Source organism: Leucoraja erinacea, chromosome 3 (assembly GCF_028641065.1).
Source record: "Leucoraja erinacea ecotype New England chromosome 3, Leri_hhj_1, whole genome shotgun sequence".
In the NCBI taxonomy this organism is placed as follows: domain Eukaryota; kingdom Metazoa; phylum Chordata; class Chondrichthyes; order Rajiformes; family Rajidae; genus Leucoraja; species Leucoraja erinaceus.
Window position 1 is genome coordinate 105,390,056 of NC_073379.1, and position 21,245 is coordinate 105,411,300.

The window sequence follows — 21,245 nt, forward strand, 5'->3', positions numbered from 1 at the left end:
GTTGTGCTTCCTGAGGACCCTCAGGAAGTGCAGCCGCTGCTGAGCCTTCTTGATGACCACTGTCGTGTTGTCCGTCCAGGAGATGTCAGCCGCGATATGGACGCCGAGAAACCGGAAGGTGTTGACCCTCTCCACACACTCGCCGTTAATGTGTAGGGGGGCTAAGTCGGTGCTGTGCCTCCTGAAGTCGACAATGAGCTCTTTTGTTTTCCTGGTGTTCAGAGCCAGATTGTTTTCTGAGCACCAGGTTGTCAACTTCAGGACTTCCTCTCTGTAGGCTGCCTCGTCTCCCTTTGAAATAAGTCCGACCACAGTAGTGTCGTCAGCAAATTTGACGATGCGGTTGTTGTTGTGGGCCGGACTACAGTCGTAGGTGTAGAGACAGTATAAGAGGGGGCTTAGCACACAGCCCTGTGGGGAACCGGTACTCAACCTGCGAGTGGAGGAGAGGTGGGGGCCGAGTCTCACAGTCTGGGGCCAGTTGGTGAGGAAATCCTTTATCCAGGCACATGTGACAGTGGGGAGGCCGAGAGTGACCAGTTTACCAATGAGAATGTCCGGAATGATTGGCTGAACTAAAATCCACAAAGAGCATCCGGACGTAGCTCTGCCCCTGCTCCAGATGGCTCAGCACAGAGTGGAGAGCTACGGTAATGGCGTCTTCTGTGGATCTGTTTTGGCGATAGGCGAATTGGTGGGGGTCGAAGTCTGGTGGTAGATAGTCCTTGATGTGCTGGAGGACCAACCTCTCGAAGCACTTCGTGATTACCGGAGTGAGGGCCACAGGGCGGTAGTCATTAAGGCTGGTGATGGTAGACTTCTTCGGCACAGGGACTATTGTGGCTGATTTTAGGCAGGACGGAATAACTGCCTGGGCCAGGGAGAGGTTGAAAATTCTGGTGAAGATGGCAGTGAGCTGGTGGGCGCACGCTTTGAGCACCTTACCAGGGACTCCATCTGGGCCGGTAGCCTTCTTGGGGTTCACTGCCAGGAGCACCCGTCTGACATTGTGTTCCCTGACAGTGAGTGGGGTAGTACAGGAGCCAGGTGAGGGTGGAAACAGGGCTGTAGCAGGTGAGTGCTGCTGTTGTGATGTTTCAAAGCGGGAGAAGAAGCAATTTAGCTTTTCTGCCAGCGGCGCACTCAGGTCTTCTGACTTTGTGGCACAGCCTTTGTAGTTGGTAATGGGACTGCGGGTCCCCATCCTACCCCTTCCGAAATCCACAATCAGTTTGTTGGTTTTGCTGGTGTTGAGAGCCAGGTTATTGTGCTGGCGCCATTTGGTCAATCGGTCAATCTCACTTTTATACTCTGACTCGTCCCCATCCGTGATAAGTTCCACAACAGTGGTGCCGTCGGCGAACTTGATGATGGAGTTCGCATTATATCCGGCTACGCAGTCATGAGTATAGAGTGAGTACAGCAGGGGGCTGAGCACGCAGTCTTGAGGTGCTCCCGTGCTGATTGTTATCGGGGATGACACATTTCCACCAATTAAAATACATTTGTACTCCCTGGCTTTTGACCATGCCTGAGGCTTTGCTTCTGTTTGTGGTGTTTTTGATGTTTCTTTATTTTACATGTCTTTTCCTACTATTTCTTTTGATTGTTATTTTTGGTGTGTATTAACTTTTTTGTCAATGATTAGTGATGTACAGCACTTTGTTGCAGCTATGTTTGTTTTTAAAGTGCTCTATAAATAAAATTATTATTATTATTATTATTATTAATACGGACAGACTGTGGTCTGTGAATTGGGTTACCTTAATCAATTGTGGGTTAATAACTCACAGATTTTCAAGTGTAATACACAACATGCAATATGCAATCTCTTTCTCCATTTCTGCCTTTAAATGATATTACTGTAGAAGGTTTACATCATTTTCTCCCTCAAAATTATTTTTGTAAATGTCTAAATGACCCAATGAAATGTCCATGGCAGCTACAATTTAAGATTATTCGGCATACTTACCTTTATAGCACATTGATAACCTAAACAAAGCAATCATATCTTGTACAAGACACCTATTTAAGTAACCTTGCTCTAGTCATTTTTGCCGTAATGACATAAACATCTGTTATATACAGAGATTATAGTAGCATAAACAACTGCTGGAATTGAACAATAATGAGCCTTCAGATTAATGGTTCCTTCAACAGCCTCGAAGCAATGGCATACTTAAAACTGAAACAAAATCCATAACATCACAATGTTGTCTTAGGTCATGAATGTTTTACATGTCAGTAGTAAATCAATGTCAACTACATGCTCCTAACCTGCCCAGTTTAAAATAAAATAAATGGACTTCAGTCCATCTGCTCCAGCTCCCTCGCCTATCTTCATAAATAACTTTGTGAGATAGTGGGCAAAATTACAGACACTCACAGCAGTGTAACAGCCAAACACATGTGATTATAGCAATGTCTGGACCTGGACATATACTAAAGTTGCTGGGAATTAAACTGACTTACTGGCATCAGAACATGATGCCCACCAATTACAAGACACTGGGCTTTAGACAAAATATCAATGTGCATTAGTTAGTATCCTGGTCAAAAAATATTCCTAATCTTAAAGCATCTTCTGCAACATTTTATGAAATAGAAGTTTCTGCATCTTAGCATTCATTTATTTAATTTTACCCGCATTTGACATTTTGTTTTAGTCAACTTAATTTGTAACTTCTTATTTTTCAGAAAGTCTTCAATATTTCACATTTATCAATATTTCTCATCAAATCACACGATCAGCAATGAAAATGTGATATATTGTCTATCCATTTAATAAGACAATTCTATTTGATGATTTGCTGTTCAATTAATAAATAAAAAAATGTATTTCAAATTGTGGTACCTGTTTTCCATTCTCAAAGGTTAGAAGTTCTTCATGTGAAAATGAAAATCGACCATATGGAAAATCGCTAGCTGCCATGGTGATATTAGCAGAGCTTGATGTGTCATTAATTATAGCACTACCACTGACCCCTGTCAGTTGAAGTTGGTAGTATTGCTTTTCTTCAGGAATATCGTCATGTATTGCCTAAAGAACAACATTTTAGTTAAAAGCTGTATATGCAAGAAGGTGCAAGTTCAAGCGAATGCCCCAAACCCAAATATATGTACATTCTGCAACAAACACGGGGAGGTCACAAATCCAGTTTGCACTTGACATCCGTACATAAAATGCAGCTATTCATAACCTGGAGGTAGCATTGGCATTGGGGAGTAAGGAAGTGGTTTGGCAATCAAAACACAGGGTCTGATAACCCAGTGGTTTCCAGAACGTTCTACAGCTATTAACTATAGAGTGCCCAGATGAAGCCTGATCACTGGTTGGGTGCCTTTTAGGAATAAAGGTAAGACATTTATCTCTGCATTACTTTGGATGGTTGTAGGTAGTTTTAAGAGTTTTGGGTGGTTTTTAACATAGAAAACGTGCAGGAATAGTCCTTTCGGCCCTTCGAGCCTGCACCGCCATTCATGTGATCATCCAACTCAGTAATACTTCCTGTACATGCCTTCTCTCCATACCCCCTGATCCCTTTAGCCACAAGAGCCACATCTAACTCCCTCTTAAATATAGCCAATGAACTGGCCTCAACTACCCTCTGCAGCAGAGAATTCCAGAGATTCACCACTCTCTGTGTGAAAAATGTTTTTCTCATCTCGGTCCTAAAAGATATCCCCCTTATCCTTAAACTGTGACCCCTTGTTCTGGACTTCCCCAACATCGGAAACAATCTTCCTGCATCTAGCCTGTCCAACCCCTTAAGAATTTTGTAAGTTTCTATAAGATCCCCCCTCAATCTTCTAAATTCTAGCGAGTACAAGCCGAGTCTATCCAGTCTTTCTTCATATGGAAGTCCTGACATCCCAGGAATCAGTCTGGTGAACCTTCTCTGTACTCCCTCTATGGCAAGAATGTCTTTCCTCAGATTAGAAGACCAAAACTGTACGCAATACTCCAGGTGTGGTATCACCAAGACCCTGAACAACTGCAGTAGAACCTCCCTGCTCCTATACTTAAATCCCTTTGCTATGAATGCTAACATACCATTCGCTTTCTTCACTGTCTACTGTACCTGCATGCCTACTTTCAATGACTGGTGTACCATGACACCCAGGTCTTGTTGCATATCCCCTTTTCCTAATCGGCCACCATTCAAATAATAATCTACTTTCCTGTTTTTGCCACCAAAGTGGATAACCTCACAATTATCCACATTATAGTGCATCTGCCATGCATTTGCCCACTCACCCAGCCTATCCAAGTCACCTTGCAGCCTCCTAGCATCCTCCTCACAGCTAACACTGCCCCCAGCTTTGTGTCATCCGCAAACTTGGAGATGTTGCATTCAATTCCCTCGTCCAAATCATTAATATATATTGTAAATAGTTGGGGTCCCAGCACTGAGCCTTGCGGTGACCCACTAGTCACTGAGTATTAAGAGTATTAGCAACCTCTCTGAAGCTCTCACAAGATTGCAGGTTGAATCTATGCTCTTGTGATGAAAGGGACTGGCAGTGCCCTCAGAAAGAGCAAAGGAATCTGCGCAGGCTGCTAAAGAACAGCACCGCCTTTGTGCAAGTGCACTCCAGCAGAATGTTCCCATAAATATGTCTGCAAGGAAATGAATAACTTTTGCGAATGCCTGAACTTTAGGGGAATTTAGCACAAGGGCACAAATACCCTGCTTAGCTTTGATTAAGAAAGTCATATTAATCATATATTGAAAGCTCCCCATCATCGCGATCACCATTGTAATTAAGTAGCATATTTCAGCAGATGCAGTCTGGAAGGGTCTCAAGGCTAGGCTTTGTGAGCAAGAGTGCAGTGCAGGTGCCCATGCTTGTACTTTGTTGGACCTGATCTCCCGGTTGCCAAACACTTAAATTCCCCTTCCCATTCCCACACTGCCCTTTCGGTCCTGGGCCTCCTCCATTGTCAGAATGGGACCAAAAGCAAAAACAGCATCTCATATTTCACTTTGGCAGCTTACAACCCAGCGGTTTGAAAATTGATTTCTCTAACTTCAAGTAACCCTTGAATCCCACCTCTCTCCATCCCTTCCCCACCCATGTTGCACTAGCTTCACCTTGTTGAGTCTCATTGTCTGTGCTCCATTGCATCTCGCCCATAGCTAACAATGGCCTGATTCCTTTATCATCGTTACTATTTTGCATATCTTTCATTCATTTGTTCTATATCTCACTCTGTCACCATCTATATGTCTCATTTTCCTTTCCCCTGACTCTCAGTCTGAAGAAGGGTCTCGACCTGAAACGTCACCTATTCCTTTTCTCCAGAGATGCTGTCTGATCCGCTGAGTTACTCCGGATTTTTGTGTCTTTCTTCAGCATCTGAAATTCCTTCCAACACACGTGTACACTGTTTTAGGAGTTTGCAGATGTGAGTGAGGATAATGTAAAGAAGATGTTGCCCACATAGGCGTTGCTCCTTCACAATGTTTTATAAGAGTGTGACAGTCACCCTATCGAGTCTGGATAGATGTTAGCTGGTGCTACTTTTGCTTGATAGATTTCCCCTCTCACCCTCCTGGTGAACTCTCAAGGACAATTCATCTGTTTTATCTGTATTGTGCAGGCAATGCCAACATTGAAAAAGGGAGGGCAAGATCCTTAGGAAAAGCAAGCAGATCACTGGGTGGGTATTTACTGGCTATGCTGAGGAATTTAACATTGGGATTCCTTTAAGTAGCATTCTTGCCGAAAAGCAGCCGGGCTAACAGATTGGGAATCTACTGTCTGGAAAACTCATTTCATAATGGATGAAGGGAAGTTGGAGAATTTGACGGATTTGCCAAATTGTGCCAATAATGAGATTGGTCTGGACAGGAGAAATGCAGAGTAAAACCAGGTAACGGAGGGGTCGCAGTGCAATGGCAGTCATTGGAAACAGATGGGTCACAGGAAAGAGTTAATAAAGTTTAATTTGTTGCGAGAGGAAAGCTTTTACCAATTTATAAGAAGTGTTATCATGGGATGTAATGCAAGAATTAATGAAAGTGCACAGTCAATTTGTAGTTGTAATTCTGCCTTTTTTTCACCACTCCTTGTCCGAAAACTATCATCATCCCACACCCAGGTTCACAACACAAAGCAGTAAGAACAACAATAGTGATATTATTATCACAATGACTGGGATCTGGTTCATCACAGATGAACGGTCAAGCTTTTTGCTCTGGCAGAATCCACACAATATACAGTTTCTGGTCTCTAGTACCTGTAGCAAAATGGTGGCAGATGCCTGTCGGTCACGCATGAAAACGGTTCCACTCATTTCAGCAAATTCATTCAAGACTGCTGGAATTATGATCCAGTTTACAGTAACATCACCAACATTTCCTGGACCTCTCACTAATCTGGAGCAAAATAACAGTGTGCAATAATTCTGAAAGAACATAGCAGTACTATTTTGTTAATCGAATATAACATGAACATATTCAAATTCATTTGCCAATGGTAAAGTGAAAAAAATAATATACTGGCCATGGTAAATGGATGGGTATATGAACACAGCATGTTCTCTCTGATGTCCTTTGCAAGGTAAACTTTGTATTGATAGGAAATTAAAAGTCTGTCCAATGGTATGTTTGTCTATTATATTACTTACAAGCATGCAAGATCCAAATTTGTGGCAACTCGCCAGAGAAATTATATAGGTGCTCAATAATGCTAATAATAAAACTGTGAGGAGGATGCTATGGGAATGCAGGGTGACTTGGACAGGTTGGGGGAGTGGGCAGATGCATGGCAGATGAAGTTTAATGCAGATAAATGTGAGGTTATCCACTTTGGTAGCAAAAACACGAAGGCAGATTAGTATCTAAATGGCATCAAATTGGGAAAAGGGGAAGTATGCTGTCATATGCTGAGAGAATGGAGCAGCTGGGCTTGTACACTCTGGAGTTTAGAAGGATGAGAGGGAATCTCATTGAAACTTATAAGATTGTTAAGGGTTTGGACTCGCTAGAGGCAGGAAACATGTTCCTGATGTTGGGGGAGTCCAGAATCAGGGGCCACAGTTTAAGAATAAGGAGTAAGCCATTTAGAACGGAGACGAGGAAACACTTTTTCTCACAGTGGTGAGTCTGTGGAATTCTCTGCCTCAGAGGGCGGTGGAGGCGGGTTCTCTGGATGCTTTCAAGAGAGAGCTAGATAGGGCTCTTAAAAATAGCGAAGTGAGGGGATATGGGGAGAAGGCAGGAACGGGGTACTGATTGGGGGTGATCAGCCATGATCACATTGAATGGTGGTGCTGGATCGAAATGGCAAATGGCCTACTCCTGCACCTATTGTCTATTGTCTATTGCATGCCCTTTTTGAGTCAAATGGCTCCATTAAGGCAGAGCCAACATCTCTAAACACTGTAACCTGAACGCTAAAGCCTAAATTTAAATACACCTGACAAGTTAACAAATGTAACTTCTGCTTTAAAAAGTACACTATGTCGCAAAAATGTAAAAAAAAAAAAAAAAAGATGAATTATTCTGTTAATATTCAAAGTTTGTGCAAAAAGTATTTTCATAAAACCTACATACATTACTTGTGCAGTTCCATTGTAGTCACTGCTGGGCTCTCCGATCAGAATGTGTCTGTTTGATGCATCAATGGCAATTGTCCCAGATGATGCACCATCACCTAGAATAATGACAGTGGCAACTCCTATGGAAGAAACACTCCACATCATGTCCAAAGAATAAAATCGCAAAAGCTCTTATTTCTGCAGATTAACATACACTATCATATTTTTCCATTTATTGTGAAAACTGTGATATTCATTAATGAGTTACGTGGACATACCATTGACAGGGGATATTTCAGCATTGTTAGATGCTGATATCAGCCGAATCACATATTGTTCTTGTCCCTCTAGAAGAGCATCTGCATAAATGTGTAAAACAATCTTCTTCGTCGTCTCAGTCTAACACAACAAAAATGAAAGTGATTGCTCAACTTCTGGGCCACGCCAGATCTGCATTCATATTATACTTATGCATCTATTTTAATCATATGTGAGAAATGCATACAACAGTTCAGTTGGTGGCAATTCATGAACTTCTATGGCCTCATGGCAAAATACCAAGCAAAGACGGTGGAAAACTAGGGTTCATAAGAGGTTAGTTTAAACAAACATCTTTTGAATACATAGTGCCTACTCAGAGGTTACTCACAAGTTGTTTATTAATTCTATTGTCTATTTACAAGGTTGTCTATGTGCAGAGGCATTGGAGATGGGCAAGATTTTAAATGATTATTTCTCATCTGTGTATACTTTGGAGAAAGATATCAATGCTAGTGAACTTGGGAAAGTTAATAACGTCACCCTGTAGAGAATCCTCATTACAGAAGAGGAAGTGCCGGAGGTCCTAAAACAAGGTTTGGAGGGACATGTACCAAGTAGCTCCGTCAAGCAACTTGTTTGATACGGATGAGTTGGACATAATGGCCATTTCCATACTTAACAACCCATCTTGAAAATAATAAATTATCTGTACTCTTCAGAGATCTGAAGAATGGAAGAAAAATAGGGGGGAAAAAAAGTACTGCCAATGAATCGATATGGAATGCAGCTATTTCCCACTGAATGATATGAAGAGAGCCAATCAGACAAATACGATTGGAGATGATGGCCCCATTCTCCTTTTATAACTTTAGTTGTTAAGAATAAAGACAATGAAAACAACATCGTAAAATATGAAAAGTGGGATTGTTAGTAAGGGTATTATGTTACAAATATCCTCTTAAAAAGTTTGCATCAAAACGGAATCAAAATGGCATGGAGCATGCAACATATTTAAGGATAAGAGGGAAGTCTTTTAGGACCGAGATGAGAAAATCATTTTTCACACAGAGAGTGGTGAATCTGTGGAATTCGCTGCCACAGAAGGTAGTTGAGGCCAGTTCATTGGCTATATTTAAGAGGGAGTTAGATGTGGCCCTTGTGGCTAAAGGGATCAGGGGGTATGGAGAGAAGGCAGGTACGGGATACTGAGTTGGATGATCAGCCATGATCATATTGAATGGCAGTACAGGCTCAAAGGGCCGAATGGCCTACTCCTGCACCTGTTTTCTATTGTTCTATAATTGACTTAAAAGGGAATTAGTTTATAATTTAAATTAAAATGTAAAATGCCAACCGGGTCAGTGAGATTGGTAATAGTAAACTGTATAATATTGAAATACAAGTCTCAGATAGCAAGTACAGTATACCTGATTGAAGTTCAAAGTCCCAGAAAGGGGTACAATGTCATCAATTGCAGATTCATCCACCTGCCAAACTATTTGCACTGAGCCATGACCTTCCTTTCGACTGACAGTAAAGGATACCAGGCCAGCTGGATCATCAGATGTCTTTGGTTCTTCAACAACCACCTGAAACAACAAAATGTGCTTCATTGCATGAGAACTAAAGGGCCTGTCCCACTTGCATGCGATTACATGCGTCTGGCGCGACCAAACGTGGTCGCTTGAAGCATACGGGCCGCGCGGGGCCGGTCCCACTTCAAAGCGTGGAGGCGTATGGAGTTGTGCGGGGCTGGTCCCGACATCGCACGGGACTCCGAAAATCCCGCACTGTCCGAAAATTCCACGCGCCAATGGCCTGTTGGCCCGCAGGTGCATTGAGGTCGTGCGCAGCGTCTTGACATCTTACGCAGTGTCTTGACGGCGTACGCCTAGCATGTGGCGTTGCGCAATGCCGTCACCGCCCGCAAACTTAGCACGAACTTAGCACGAACTCTGCTTCAGTTTGGTCGGGCCAAACACATGCAGTCGCAAGCAAGTGGGACAGGCCCTTAAAAGGTTAAAACCTGACCTCAGTGAATCCAGGCCCTTCTTGAGCTTGGATATGCAAATTCATTGATTTAACCATTGACATAAATAAAACAGTTGCAATCATGCCATTGTACATGGAGTGAAGAAAAGCTCAAACACTGATCAAGATTAGATAATACATGGAGAAATACATGGGCAAATATGAAATTGATGCAGGAATAAGCTGTATGACCCTTCAAGCCTTCTTCGCCATTTTCCTGCCTGCTTCCCAGGCTTCAATATTTCAGTATCTGCTGATGTCTGCTGGAGAAAATTCTAAATATTCATCATCCTCTAAGAATCGCTTTCCCTCAGGTTTGGGTGACAAGAGATATTGTGGCTCTCTCGGATCATATAGAAGGAGACATGTGTCGGGTAAAGGTCAAGTGAAACCTTCGACACTGTGGTGGTGGGCCTAATCTCAGACAACAATGAGAAGGCCTACCGGGAGGAGGTGGCTGATCTAGCACACTGGTGCCAGGAGAACAGCCTCCTCTTGAACATCAAAAAAACGAAGGAGCTGATCGTGGACTTTAGGAGGGCACATCATCCGAGGACGTACACTCCATTGAGTATAAATGGGGATCCTGTGGATAGGGTGAACTGATTTAAATATCTGGGAGTCCGCATCTCTGAGGATATGACATGGTCATCACACGCCTCAGCACTGGTGAGTAAGGCAAGGCAGCGCCTTTACCACCTCAGGCAATTGAGGAAATTCAGAGTGTCTCCGAGGATCCTACAGTGCTTCTACGCAGCGGCGGTGGAAAGCATCTTGTCCGGGAACATTACCATCTGGTTCGGGAATTGCTCTGCCAAGGACAAGAAGGCTCTGCAGAGAGTAGTGTGTTCGGCCGAACGCACTATGGGAACTTCACTCACCCCCCTGCAGGAACTATACAACAGGAGGTTCAACTCCAGAGCAAACAAAATCATGAGAGACCTCTTCCACCCCTGCAACGGACTGTTCCAGCCGCTACGGTCAGGCAAACGCCTCCGTTGCCATGCAGTGAGAACGGAGAGGTTGAGAAGGAGTTTCTTCCCAGAGGCAATTCGGACTGTAAACGCCTTTCTCACCAGGGACTAACTCTACAGAACGTTTTTCCTTCTATTATTTATTATGTAAAAGAATATGTGTGTTATGATTGTGTTTATAATTTGTTTGGTTGTTTGTCTTTTGCACAAAAGTCCGCGAGCATCGCCACTTTCAATTCACTGCACATCTCGTATGTGTATGTGACAAATAAACTTGACTTGACTTGACTTGACTTGAGTAGAGGAGGTTTAAGAGATAGACGAGAGAAATCGGGGAACAAAAATAAAGCGGTGTTAAATAGCTGTGGAAAATAGGGTAAAGGATGATCCAAATACATTTCTGTAAGTGTGTTAAGGACAAAAGAGTTGGTAGGGTGAAAAGATTATCCCTAATACCCCTGTCCCACTTAGGAAACCTCTGGAGACTTTGCGCCCCACCCAAGGTTTCCGTGCGGTTCCCGGAGGTTTTTGTCAGTCTCCCTAATGGTTGAAAGTGGTTTCCGCTTCTTCTATGTTCCGGCGATTATTTTAAAAAATTCAAAACCGGCCGCGACTAAAGGTAGGTTGCCGTTTAAAAAATCGGTAATTTTTTTAGTCGTAGCCGGTTGCGATGCTAGTTGTAGGTGGTTGCTGGAGGTTGCAGGTAGTGGAAGGTAAGACCTCCCTGGTTTATGCTTGGAGGCACCGAGGATGGACCTGGAATTACATTTATATTTCTCGTGTGTGTTTTCCATACAAAAAGATATGGATGCTCGGGAATTTAGGCAAGTTAAAAATGATTTCACAAAGAGCCCACATTAGAGAAAAAGAGCTGGTGGTCCAATTAAAATAGATAAATCCTCCAGATCTGATTAAAAGGTTTTCTGATTGAAGGTTTAGAGGGATATGTGCCAAACACAGGCAAATGGAGGTTACGCAACAAAGCTGGAGAAACTCAGCGGGTGCAGCAGCATCTATGGAGCGAAGGAAATAGGCAACGTTTCGGGCCGAAACCCTTCTTCAGACTGATCGGGGGCGGGGGTGGGCGGGGACAAGAAAGGGAAAAGGAGGAGTAGCCGGAAGGCTGGGGGATGGGAGGAGACAGCAGAGACAGCATTAATTGGAGGAACAGCACCTCATATTCCGTTTGGGGAGTCTGCACCCCGGGGGCATGAACATCGAATTCTCCCAATTTTGTTAGTCCTTGCTGTCTCCTCCCCTTCCTTAGCCCCCCTGCTGTCTCCTCCCATCCCCCAGCCTTCTGGCTACTCCTCCTTTTCCCTTTCTTGTCCCCACCCACCCCCGCCCCCGATCAGTCTGAAGAAGGGTTTCGGCCCGAAACGTTGCCTATCTCCTTCGCTCCATAGATGCTGCTGCACCCGCTGAGTTTCTCCAGCTTTTTTGTGTAACCTTCGATTCTCCAGCATCTGCAGTTCCCTCTCTTAAACACAGGCAAATGGAACTAGTTTAGATGGGGCATCTTGGTCATCGTGAACGAGTTAGGCTGAAGGGCCGATTTCTGTGCTATATTTCGCTATGACTTTAAGTTTACCCCAGGACATGGTGGGAAGCTAGAGAAGTAATTACAGTATTTTGACAGAGACATTTGTTTCATCGATAGCCATGGGAGAGATGCCCAAAGCCCTTAGGATGACTACTGTTATGCTCTATTTAAGAAAAGCTACAAGGAAAAACTAGAAAACTAGAGAAAGATGAAACTGATATCAGTGTTCAAGAAGTTAACTGCAGATGCTGGAAGATCGAAGGTACACAAAATTGCTGGAGAAACTCAGCAGGTGCAGCAGCATCTATGGAGCGAAGGAAATAGGCAACGTTTCAGGCCAAAACCCTTCTTCAGACTGATATCAGTGATGGGCAAGATTTTGGAAGGGGATTCCAGGGGGCAGGATCTTCCAGCATTTGGAAAGGCAAAGACTGATATGGGATAATCAGCATGGCTTTGTGCCTGGAAAATAATGTCTCATTAACTTATTTAAGTTTTTTTAAAGAAGATTGTTGAAGGCAGTGCGGTCGATGTAGTCTACATCAGCAGGGGTTTCAACAAGATAGAACATGGTGGGCTGGTGTGGAAAGTTAGCTCACATAGAATCCAGGGTAAACTAGTCAATTGGATACAAAATTTACCTGAAAGTTGAAAACGGGGGGTGATGGTAGAGAGTTAATTTTCAGACTGGAGTCGTGTAACAAGTGGTGCACTATAGGCATCAGTGCTAGATCCTCTATTGTTCCTCATCTTCTATTTTATTTTATTATTTGTTCTTGTGTCTGTGTGGGCCAGGGTGTGTCAGCTTTCTGTCAATCTACTGAATTCCTATCTTCTTCCAAACGCTAGGCCACAGCCTTCCCATTTTCACATTCTCCCTCTCAAGCCACGCTTGTGCAGTTGGGGGCTATGCGTGAGTGGATAGGGCGGGGGATGGGGGAAAAGGAGCGAATGAAAGCGTTACTTGAAATTAAAGAAATCAACATTCAAATCCTGGGTTGGAAGCTGCCCCAGAGAAATAAAAGGTGCGGTTCCTCCAATTTGCGTTTGGCCTCACACTGACAGTAGACCAGGCCCGGGCCAAAAAGGTCAGTTTTGGAATGGGAAGGGGAGTTAATTCATTGACCTGCTCCATTATAACACATTTAGAAACATAAAAACAAAGAAAATATGTGCAGGAGGAGGCCATTCGGCCCTTCGAGCCAGCACCGCGCATTCATTGTGATCATGGTTGATCGTCCCCTATCAATAACCCGTGCCTGCCTTCTCCCCATACACCTTGACTCCACTAGCCCCTAGAGCTCTATCTAACTCTCCCTTAAATCTATCCAGTGACTTGTCCTCCACTGCCCTCTGTGGCAGGGAATTCCTTAAATTCACAACTCTCTGGGTGAAAAGGCTTTTTCTCACCTCAGTCTTAAATGGTCTCCCCTTTATTTTAAGACTGTGGCCCCTGGTTCTGGACTCGCCCAACATTGGGAACATTTTTCCTGCATCTAGTTTGTCCAGACCTTTTATAATTTCATATGTTCCTATAAGATTCCCCCTCACCCTTCTAAACTCCAGTGAATACAAGCCTAGTCTTTTCAATCTTTCCTCATATGACAGTCCTGACATCCCAGGGATCAATCTTGTGAACCTACGCTGCACTGTCTCAAGGATGTCCTTCCTCAAATTAGGAGACCAAAACTGTACACAATACTCTAGATATGGTCTCACCAGAGCCTTGTACAACTGCATAAACCATAGACCAGTTTCCAGAATTTGACATCAACACTACATTTGTAAAGATTCCAGAACCTGACTGCTGTTAGACAAAGCTCCCAAGTTTAATATATTTAGTCTGCGGACTTCGATTTGGATTTGTGCCATGGTTTTAAAACAAACAATGGGAAATCAGTTTGAAGAAAACCATAGACCAGTTTCCAGAATGTGAATGGAAGCAAGTAGATGGGGAAGTGATCTCTTATAGTACAAACCTTGCAGCACCATCCACCTTTGACGCTGAGGATTCCAAGTGCCCCATGGTCACTCTGTGCCAAAGCCACTAATTTACTACAACATTTCAACATTGGATATTTTCCAAATTGGAATTGTCAGATTTACTCCACAGGTCAATGCTCCTGATCAGTAAACTATGTGCTTGATAGTGCAGGGAACCAGAGGGAGGTGTTCAAATCCCTCTGGCATCGGTGGGATTTAAACCTAACTAAGTAAATAAATCTGAAGAATCCAAAATGTCACTTCTCCACGTCGTCCAGAGATGCTGTATGACCAACTGAATTGCAACACCTTGTGTCTTTTTTTGGTAAACCAGCATCTGCGTACCTTCCGTCTCTCTTTTAATTAAAAATTAATTAATATAAATTATAATATTAATATAATATCAATGGGGGGGGGGGGGAGGGGTTAGTGAGTGCATGTGACACTACAGGTCGCCCCCTCCTCCCCGCAACCGCGCGTTGAGAAGATGGGACCCAACGGGTCCCACTTGGTCTAGTTTATATTAAAGTCCTGGATGTGAGTGTAGGGAGCATACTTATTAGTTTGAGTAGGATAATAAAATTGGCCAGTTAAGAAAGTTATCTATAATGACAATAGGATCTTCATCAATTGGGCCGAGAAGATGAAGAATGGAAGGCGGTGTTTAATTCAGATAAATGTGAGGTATTACATTTTTGTGCAGGACAACCCAGAACAAGACCTGCACAGTAAACCATGGGGCCCTGAGGACTGCTGTAGAATAGCATGACATAGCGGCTCAGGCACATAGTTCTTTGAAAGTGGCAACACAGGTGGACATTGTGGTGAAGGCAATGTTTGAGGTACAGAAGTTGGGGTGTCACGCCACCGCTGTATGACTTTGGTAACAAGTCATCGGAGCAGAATTAGGCCATTCGGCACATCAAGTATACACGGCATTCAATTATGGCTGATCTATCTTTCTCTCTCAACACCCTTTCTCCTGCCTTTTACACATAACCATTGACACCTTTGCTAATCAAGAATCTGTCACTCACCGCCTTAAAAATATCTAATGACTTGGCATTGAATTCCAAAGATTCACCACCCTCGGAATTAAGAAATTCCTCCTCATCTCCCTTTAGAGTGTACATCAATTTATTCTGAAGCTATGCCCTCTGGTCCTTGACTTTCACACTAGCGGAAACATCCCCATCTTATCCTTTCTCTCTAGGCCTTTCACTATCTGGTAATCACATTTGGAGTACCGTGTACAGTTCTGGTTGCCCTGCTAAGGATACAAAAAAAGGTTTATGATGATGGTAGAGTTTGGGAAGAAGCTGGACAAGTCAAGTTTCCAGGACGCTGGGACTCCAGCTTAAATGGTTGATCCTGTATTTCAGTTTTAAATTCTTTCCTGAGGGGAAAGATCCTCTCAGCATATACCTTGTCAACTCCTCTTTAAAATCTTGTGTCTTTCAATGTGATACCAATGTGAGAGAATGGAGCGGCTGGGCTTGTACACTTTGGAGTTTAGAAGGATGAGAGGGGATCTTAATGAAACATATAAGATTGTTAAAGGTTTGGACATGCTAGTGGCAGGAAACATGTTCCCGATGTTGGGGGAGTCCAGAACCAGGGGCCAAAGTTTAAGAATAAGGGGTAAGCCATTTGGAACGGAGACGAGGAAACACTTTTTCTCACAGAGAGTTGTGAATCTGTGGAATTCTCTGCCTCAGAGGGCAGTGGAGGCCGGTTCTCTGGATGCTTTCAAGAGAGAGCTAGATAGGGCTCTTAAAGAAAGTGGAGTCAGGGGATATGGGGAGAAGGCAGGAATGGGTTATTGGGGATGATCAGCCATGATCACATTGAATGGTGGTGCTGGCTCGAAGGGCCGAATGGTCTACTCCTGCACCTATTGCCTACTGTCTAGTCTAGACCCAACTTGCTCAACTCTTCATAAATCAACCCTTTCACCCAACAAATCAACTGGGTGAACTTTCTCAGAACTGCCTCCTTTATAATTATTTCTCTCCTCAAATAAGGGATCCAACCTGTACTCAGAACTGAAAGGTTTACCAACATCCTACAATACATATATCTTCCTATTGGGGCACTGCCTACCAGACATGAACCGTAACATCTATCAGAGTTGGGTCCTTTATTTTTAGTTGGATTATAAGACTCTTATAACCAATGCTTTGAAAGCAAAGTAGTGCATGTGCTGGAAGTAGTGCATGTGCTGGAAATCTGAAATAACGAAAACGGCTAGAATACTGAACAGGCAAGGTTGCAGAGGTGGTGACAAATAACAATCATCAGATTCAATACGTTTTTGCCCTCTGCATAAACATAATCAAGATTGCGATAGATTTTTGTTTACACTGGAGACATTGTCTTTGTCACCATGTATGCTACCTGATCTGAATAATTCCACCATTTTCTGTTCTAAAATTAATAAACAAAAACAGTGCAAATGGTCTAAAAAAGCTATATAGAAAATTTAGAGGCATGAGATTTGGGGTATTAACAGATAGTCATCTAAATGCTGATCACATGTCCCATCACTGTACAGCAGCAGACTATTATGATGTAAAACATGTTCTTGCCAATGAAAACTCGGAAATAAATACTTGGAAGGAAATTAATTTTTCAGCCTGCAAAGGGGCAATTAAAATGTTGCCTGGATGCATGCAAGATGCCATGCATTAAACAAAAACTGTTTTGGGATATATTTTCAAAGTAAATCACAAGGAGCAAGGAGCTGCAGATTTCAAAAAAATGAAATGTAAATTTAATGCCAATAAAATGTCTTTTCAATCCAAATAATGGCCATCGGAGCCAAAATTCTTGGAATGATCAGATAGAACTGACACTGATGGAGGTCTATAACTGTATATGGATGAGCTGCATAAGCCTCCAGCTGTATATATCATATGCTATTGATCGTTAGGGCTGTGATTACAGGGGAAACAAGATGCAAAACCAGACAAAGAAGATTGAAAGAAATTCCTGAAAAATTCTAATATCGCATTAGTCATTTGATTATACATTTTATAAATCCATAAGCAATGATATGCTAGAAGTGGAATATACATGCTGCAAATATATAATTGGTATCAAAACTGTTTAGCATGAAATATGATTAGGTATCTCCAGCCCTGAATTTTACTTTCCTATATTTTTCTACACTTTCAATCCACAATAATTCTCAGGAGCATTCCCTCTCTACCATTTGAGCTCCTAAACCTCATTAGTTACCACTGATTGCCCATCAGTGCTTCCTTTTGCAAAAATATGGCGCTTACGTTGACATTCATGAACAATGCAACTGATATGCTGCCAATAGCAAGATTTGAGAGTATCTTTGAATTATTGATTAATCTCTACTCTGAAATGAATTGTAATCTTATACTCATAAATTACTAATGAACCTTCTGTGGTTCTGAGTAAGAAGATTTTTCTATCAGAGCAAGGTTCAAATCTTAGCTCCAGCGACGGAATGGAAGTTAATGTTTTCCAGTATGGTTTGTGAATTAAAAATTGGTTCTTGTTTAAAATTCTTCATATGTGTCACTTTATGAACAATCCAATGGAGAAGTGATGCAGGAATGTAAGAATGACAGCCAGCATTATGGATCTTTTGTGGCAGTTTGGGCTGCCCAGCTGAAATTGAAATTGTAAAGGCGAGTGGAAACACACTAAGTCTTCACTACTATTTTATTATCAAACACACACATTACTATTCATACACATTCCTGCCCTAGCTGTCCGTGGTCTGTGACCGAAGCTAGAGAGCAATTTGGAGGTGGGGAGGTTACAATTATACTGGTGATATGGGGAGTGGTTAGTAGTGGTGAGGTCACTGTGTTAAAGGCACATGCACTAGTCTACAGAAATACTCCAACATATCGCACAAGCAACCGTCAATCCACCTCACAAGATTAAAACTAAATATAGCAACTAAATGAACCGTTTGCTCAAACTTGCAGGCACAAGGGACTACAGATACTGGAATCTAGAGCAAAAGAAAAAGGGAGCAGTTGGAGGAACTCAGTGGGTCGGGCAGCATCTGTGCAGGTGAAATGGACAGTCAACGTTTCAGGTTGGGATCCTTCATCTAGTTTTGTCTAGATAAAGGGTCTTGAATGAAACGTTTATTGTCGTTGCACAATACTGTGCAACAAAATTCCATTACATCTCCTCCGGTTAAAAAAATACGAACACGACAACCATTGACACACATGTACACTTATTAGTAAAATAATACATAAGTATTTAAAAAGAATTTAAATGAATTTGCCGGCATTTCTTGGAATTACATTTTGCTTCCCCAGTGTTCTCTGTTGGAATGAAACTATTTTATCGCACATGGGTAGAAACTATTTTTAGTCTACCGGTGCGAGCCTTCAGAGACCTGAATCGCCTCCCAGAGGTTAGCAGAGTGAAAAGGTGGTTGGCAGGGTGGGATGTGTCCTGCTTGATATTTGTGGCCCAGCGCAAGCATTGGGCCCTGTATATATCATCCAAGGAGGGTAGTTGAGCGTTTGTAATGATGTGTGCAGTTTTTATAATTCCCTGCAGCGCCCTCCTCTCAGCCACAGTACAGCTAGCAAACCACACCAGGATTCCATAGGAGAGGATACTTTCCACAGCACATCGGTTGACCAGAAAGGTTGGCACTCAATTTCCCTGCACAGATGCTACTGGACCCAACATCCAGCTGCTCTCCTCCTTTTTGGTCTACTGAACTGTGAGTTTGGTGTTTTGTGTGGTTTTATGGTGGTTTCACCCCGCATGAAATGGTATGAAGCTGCATTTGAATTTGGTGGCCTTGGACCCTGCTTGAAGTGGAATGAAACTGCACTGAATTTGGTGGCCTTGCACCCTGCTTGAAGTGGAATAAAACTGCACTGAATTTGGTGGCCTTGCATCCTGCTTGAAGTGGTATGAAACTGCACTTGAATTTGGTGGCCTTGCACCCTGCTTGAAATGGTAGGAACATGGATTTGAATTTGGTGGCCTTGCACCCTGCTTGAAATGGAATTTCAAGGAATAATCATGAGTCAACTGCCAGCCCACCAGCCGTGAGTGAGCTGCCCTTGCAGCACACTAATAAAAATACAGATCAGGCTTGAGGGACTGAGCTGCCACCCCAAGAACCCATACCAGCACTCCCGAAAGCCCCCCCCCCCCCCCCCCCCACTGGCCACCAATATTGGAATTGGTGGAGAAGTGGAATATTGCGTCGGGGGACCAGCCCTCCCATGTGAACATGGGACCAAATGGGTCCCACTTAGTCTAGTTATAACTGAAAATCAAAACATAACTGAAGATATTGGAAATCTGAAAAAATGTAAGACAATGCTGGGGACACTCAGAAGACCAGACTGCATATGTGGAAAGAAAATTAAAGTTAACATTTCAGGATAAGACCCTTCACCAAATATCAGAAAGAGTTTTAAATAGCAAAGAGATAGAGAAAACAGAACACTGCAAGGATGGGACACTTAGAAACCATCAGCAGGATCCAATAAACTAAACACAGGTTTATGCAAGACTTTGTGCCTTCCCCCACAGTGGGAACCACTGTGGGGGGATGCTTTTATGTTTTAATGTTAAACTTCTTGAATGCTATGTTGTATTTTTATTAGTGTGCTGCAAGGACATCTGAATTTCCCCTGAATAAGGGGATTAATAAAGTATTATTTATTATTATTATTATTATTATTATTATTATTATTATTATTAAGGCCAGCAGTATTATAAAGGACCCCACACATCTCTATCATGGACTGTTCACTCTGCTGACCTCGGCAAAAGGTATCGCAGTATAAGGAGCAGAACGTCAAGGTTTTGCAACAGCTTCTTCCCACGAGCCATCAGACTCTTGAATGCCATGTAAATGGGCCGCCACTATTATCTATTTTATCCACTATCTTTTTATCCATTTTATCCTTCTGTTTATTTTTGTGTTGCACGGGGAGCCAAATGCAACGGAATTTTGTTTATAATTGCATATATCGATGTATTTCTAAATGACAATAACGTTTTGATTGATTGATTGATTCTTCCATGGGATTTGGAATAAGTGGGTAACTACTGTAGATGGCAGATGCATACAGGTTGAGCACCGATTTTCTAGCAACTGATCATCTCTCCCCCCCACCCCCACCTATAAGCTGGACAAAATTACAAGAGCTCAGTTGAAATTCCCTGAGCAGCCACAGATGGTATTTTAAACTGAATGTGAATGGAATGACCTCCCAACTCATCCCTGGCTCCAGCTTCCAACCCCACTTCCGACTCCAGAGCTGCACCAGTTAGCCCCTCTCATCAGCTGATGTTTCTTGCTGTCAGCAGTGGCTTTATCCGCTCCCTGCTCGACCACTACCGCCTGCTTCTGTCCAGATGGCCTCTACCCCCCCACCCACCCACCCCTTCCTCCCCCCCCCCCCCCCCCCACCATCTCCGCCACCTCCTCCTTCTCTCCCCCCCTCCCACCCCCAAGTCTCCGACATTCACCATCTTGGAAGCGGCAGCCTTTTTACTTCAACCCAAAACCCACCCCCCCCCCCTCAAACAACCATTTGCACTACCTTTTTACTTCAACCCAAAAGAACCCCAGACAACCATTTCTACTGTCTTTTTATTTCAAACCAACCATAATTTCATTTTCAAACCACATTAAGGGCACTCACAGTTGAGTAGACATGTGTTCAGTGTTATTCAGAGCTCAGAGAGACGTGACCCTCTCGCTTCCTCCATCTTGCAGAGACTGAGTGAGGCACACCACTTCTGGGTTTTATAGTCCCTCTCCCCTGCCGCCAGCGGGGCAGCAGAGAGAATGGCAACATTTTTTTAAACATTAATATATCTCTGAGCTTTCATCGATGGGAAAAATCCTCCAGTCCGGGCAGGCGGAGGG

At 43.1% G+C, this 21,245-nt stretch overlaps 1 protein-coding gene across 1 annotated transcript in view; it reads right to left on the bottom strand.

The window, feature by feature from the left end:
- Positions 1 to 21,245, bottom strand: part of LOC129695907 (adhesion G-protein coupled receptor V1-like) — a 491,758-nt gene that overhangs the window by 258,481 nt on the left and 212,032 nt on the right. Inside the window, exons 59-63 of the mRNA XM_055633356.1 lie at positions 9,235 to 9,396; positions 7,825 to 7,945; positions 7,563 to 7,686; positions 6,245 to 6,383; positions 2,855 to 3,040 (exon numbers count right to left, since the gene is read on the bottom strand). Of these exons, the coding sequence (XP_055489331.1) occupies positions 2,855 to 3,040; positions 6,245 to 6,383; positions 7,563 to 7,686; positions 7,825 to 7,945; positions 9,235 to 9,396 (732 nt within the window). The remainder of the gene's footprint in view (positions 1 to 2,854; positions 3,041 to 6,244; positions 6,384 to 7,562; positions 7,687 to 7,824; positions 7,946 to 9,234; positions 9,397 to 21,245) is intronic.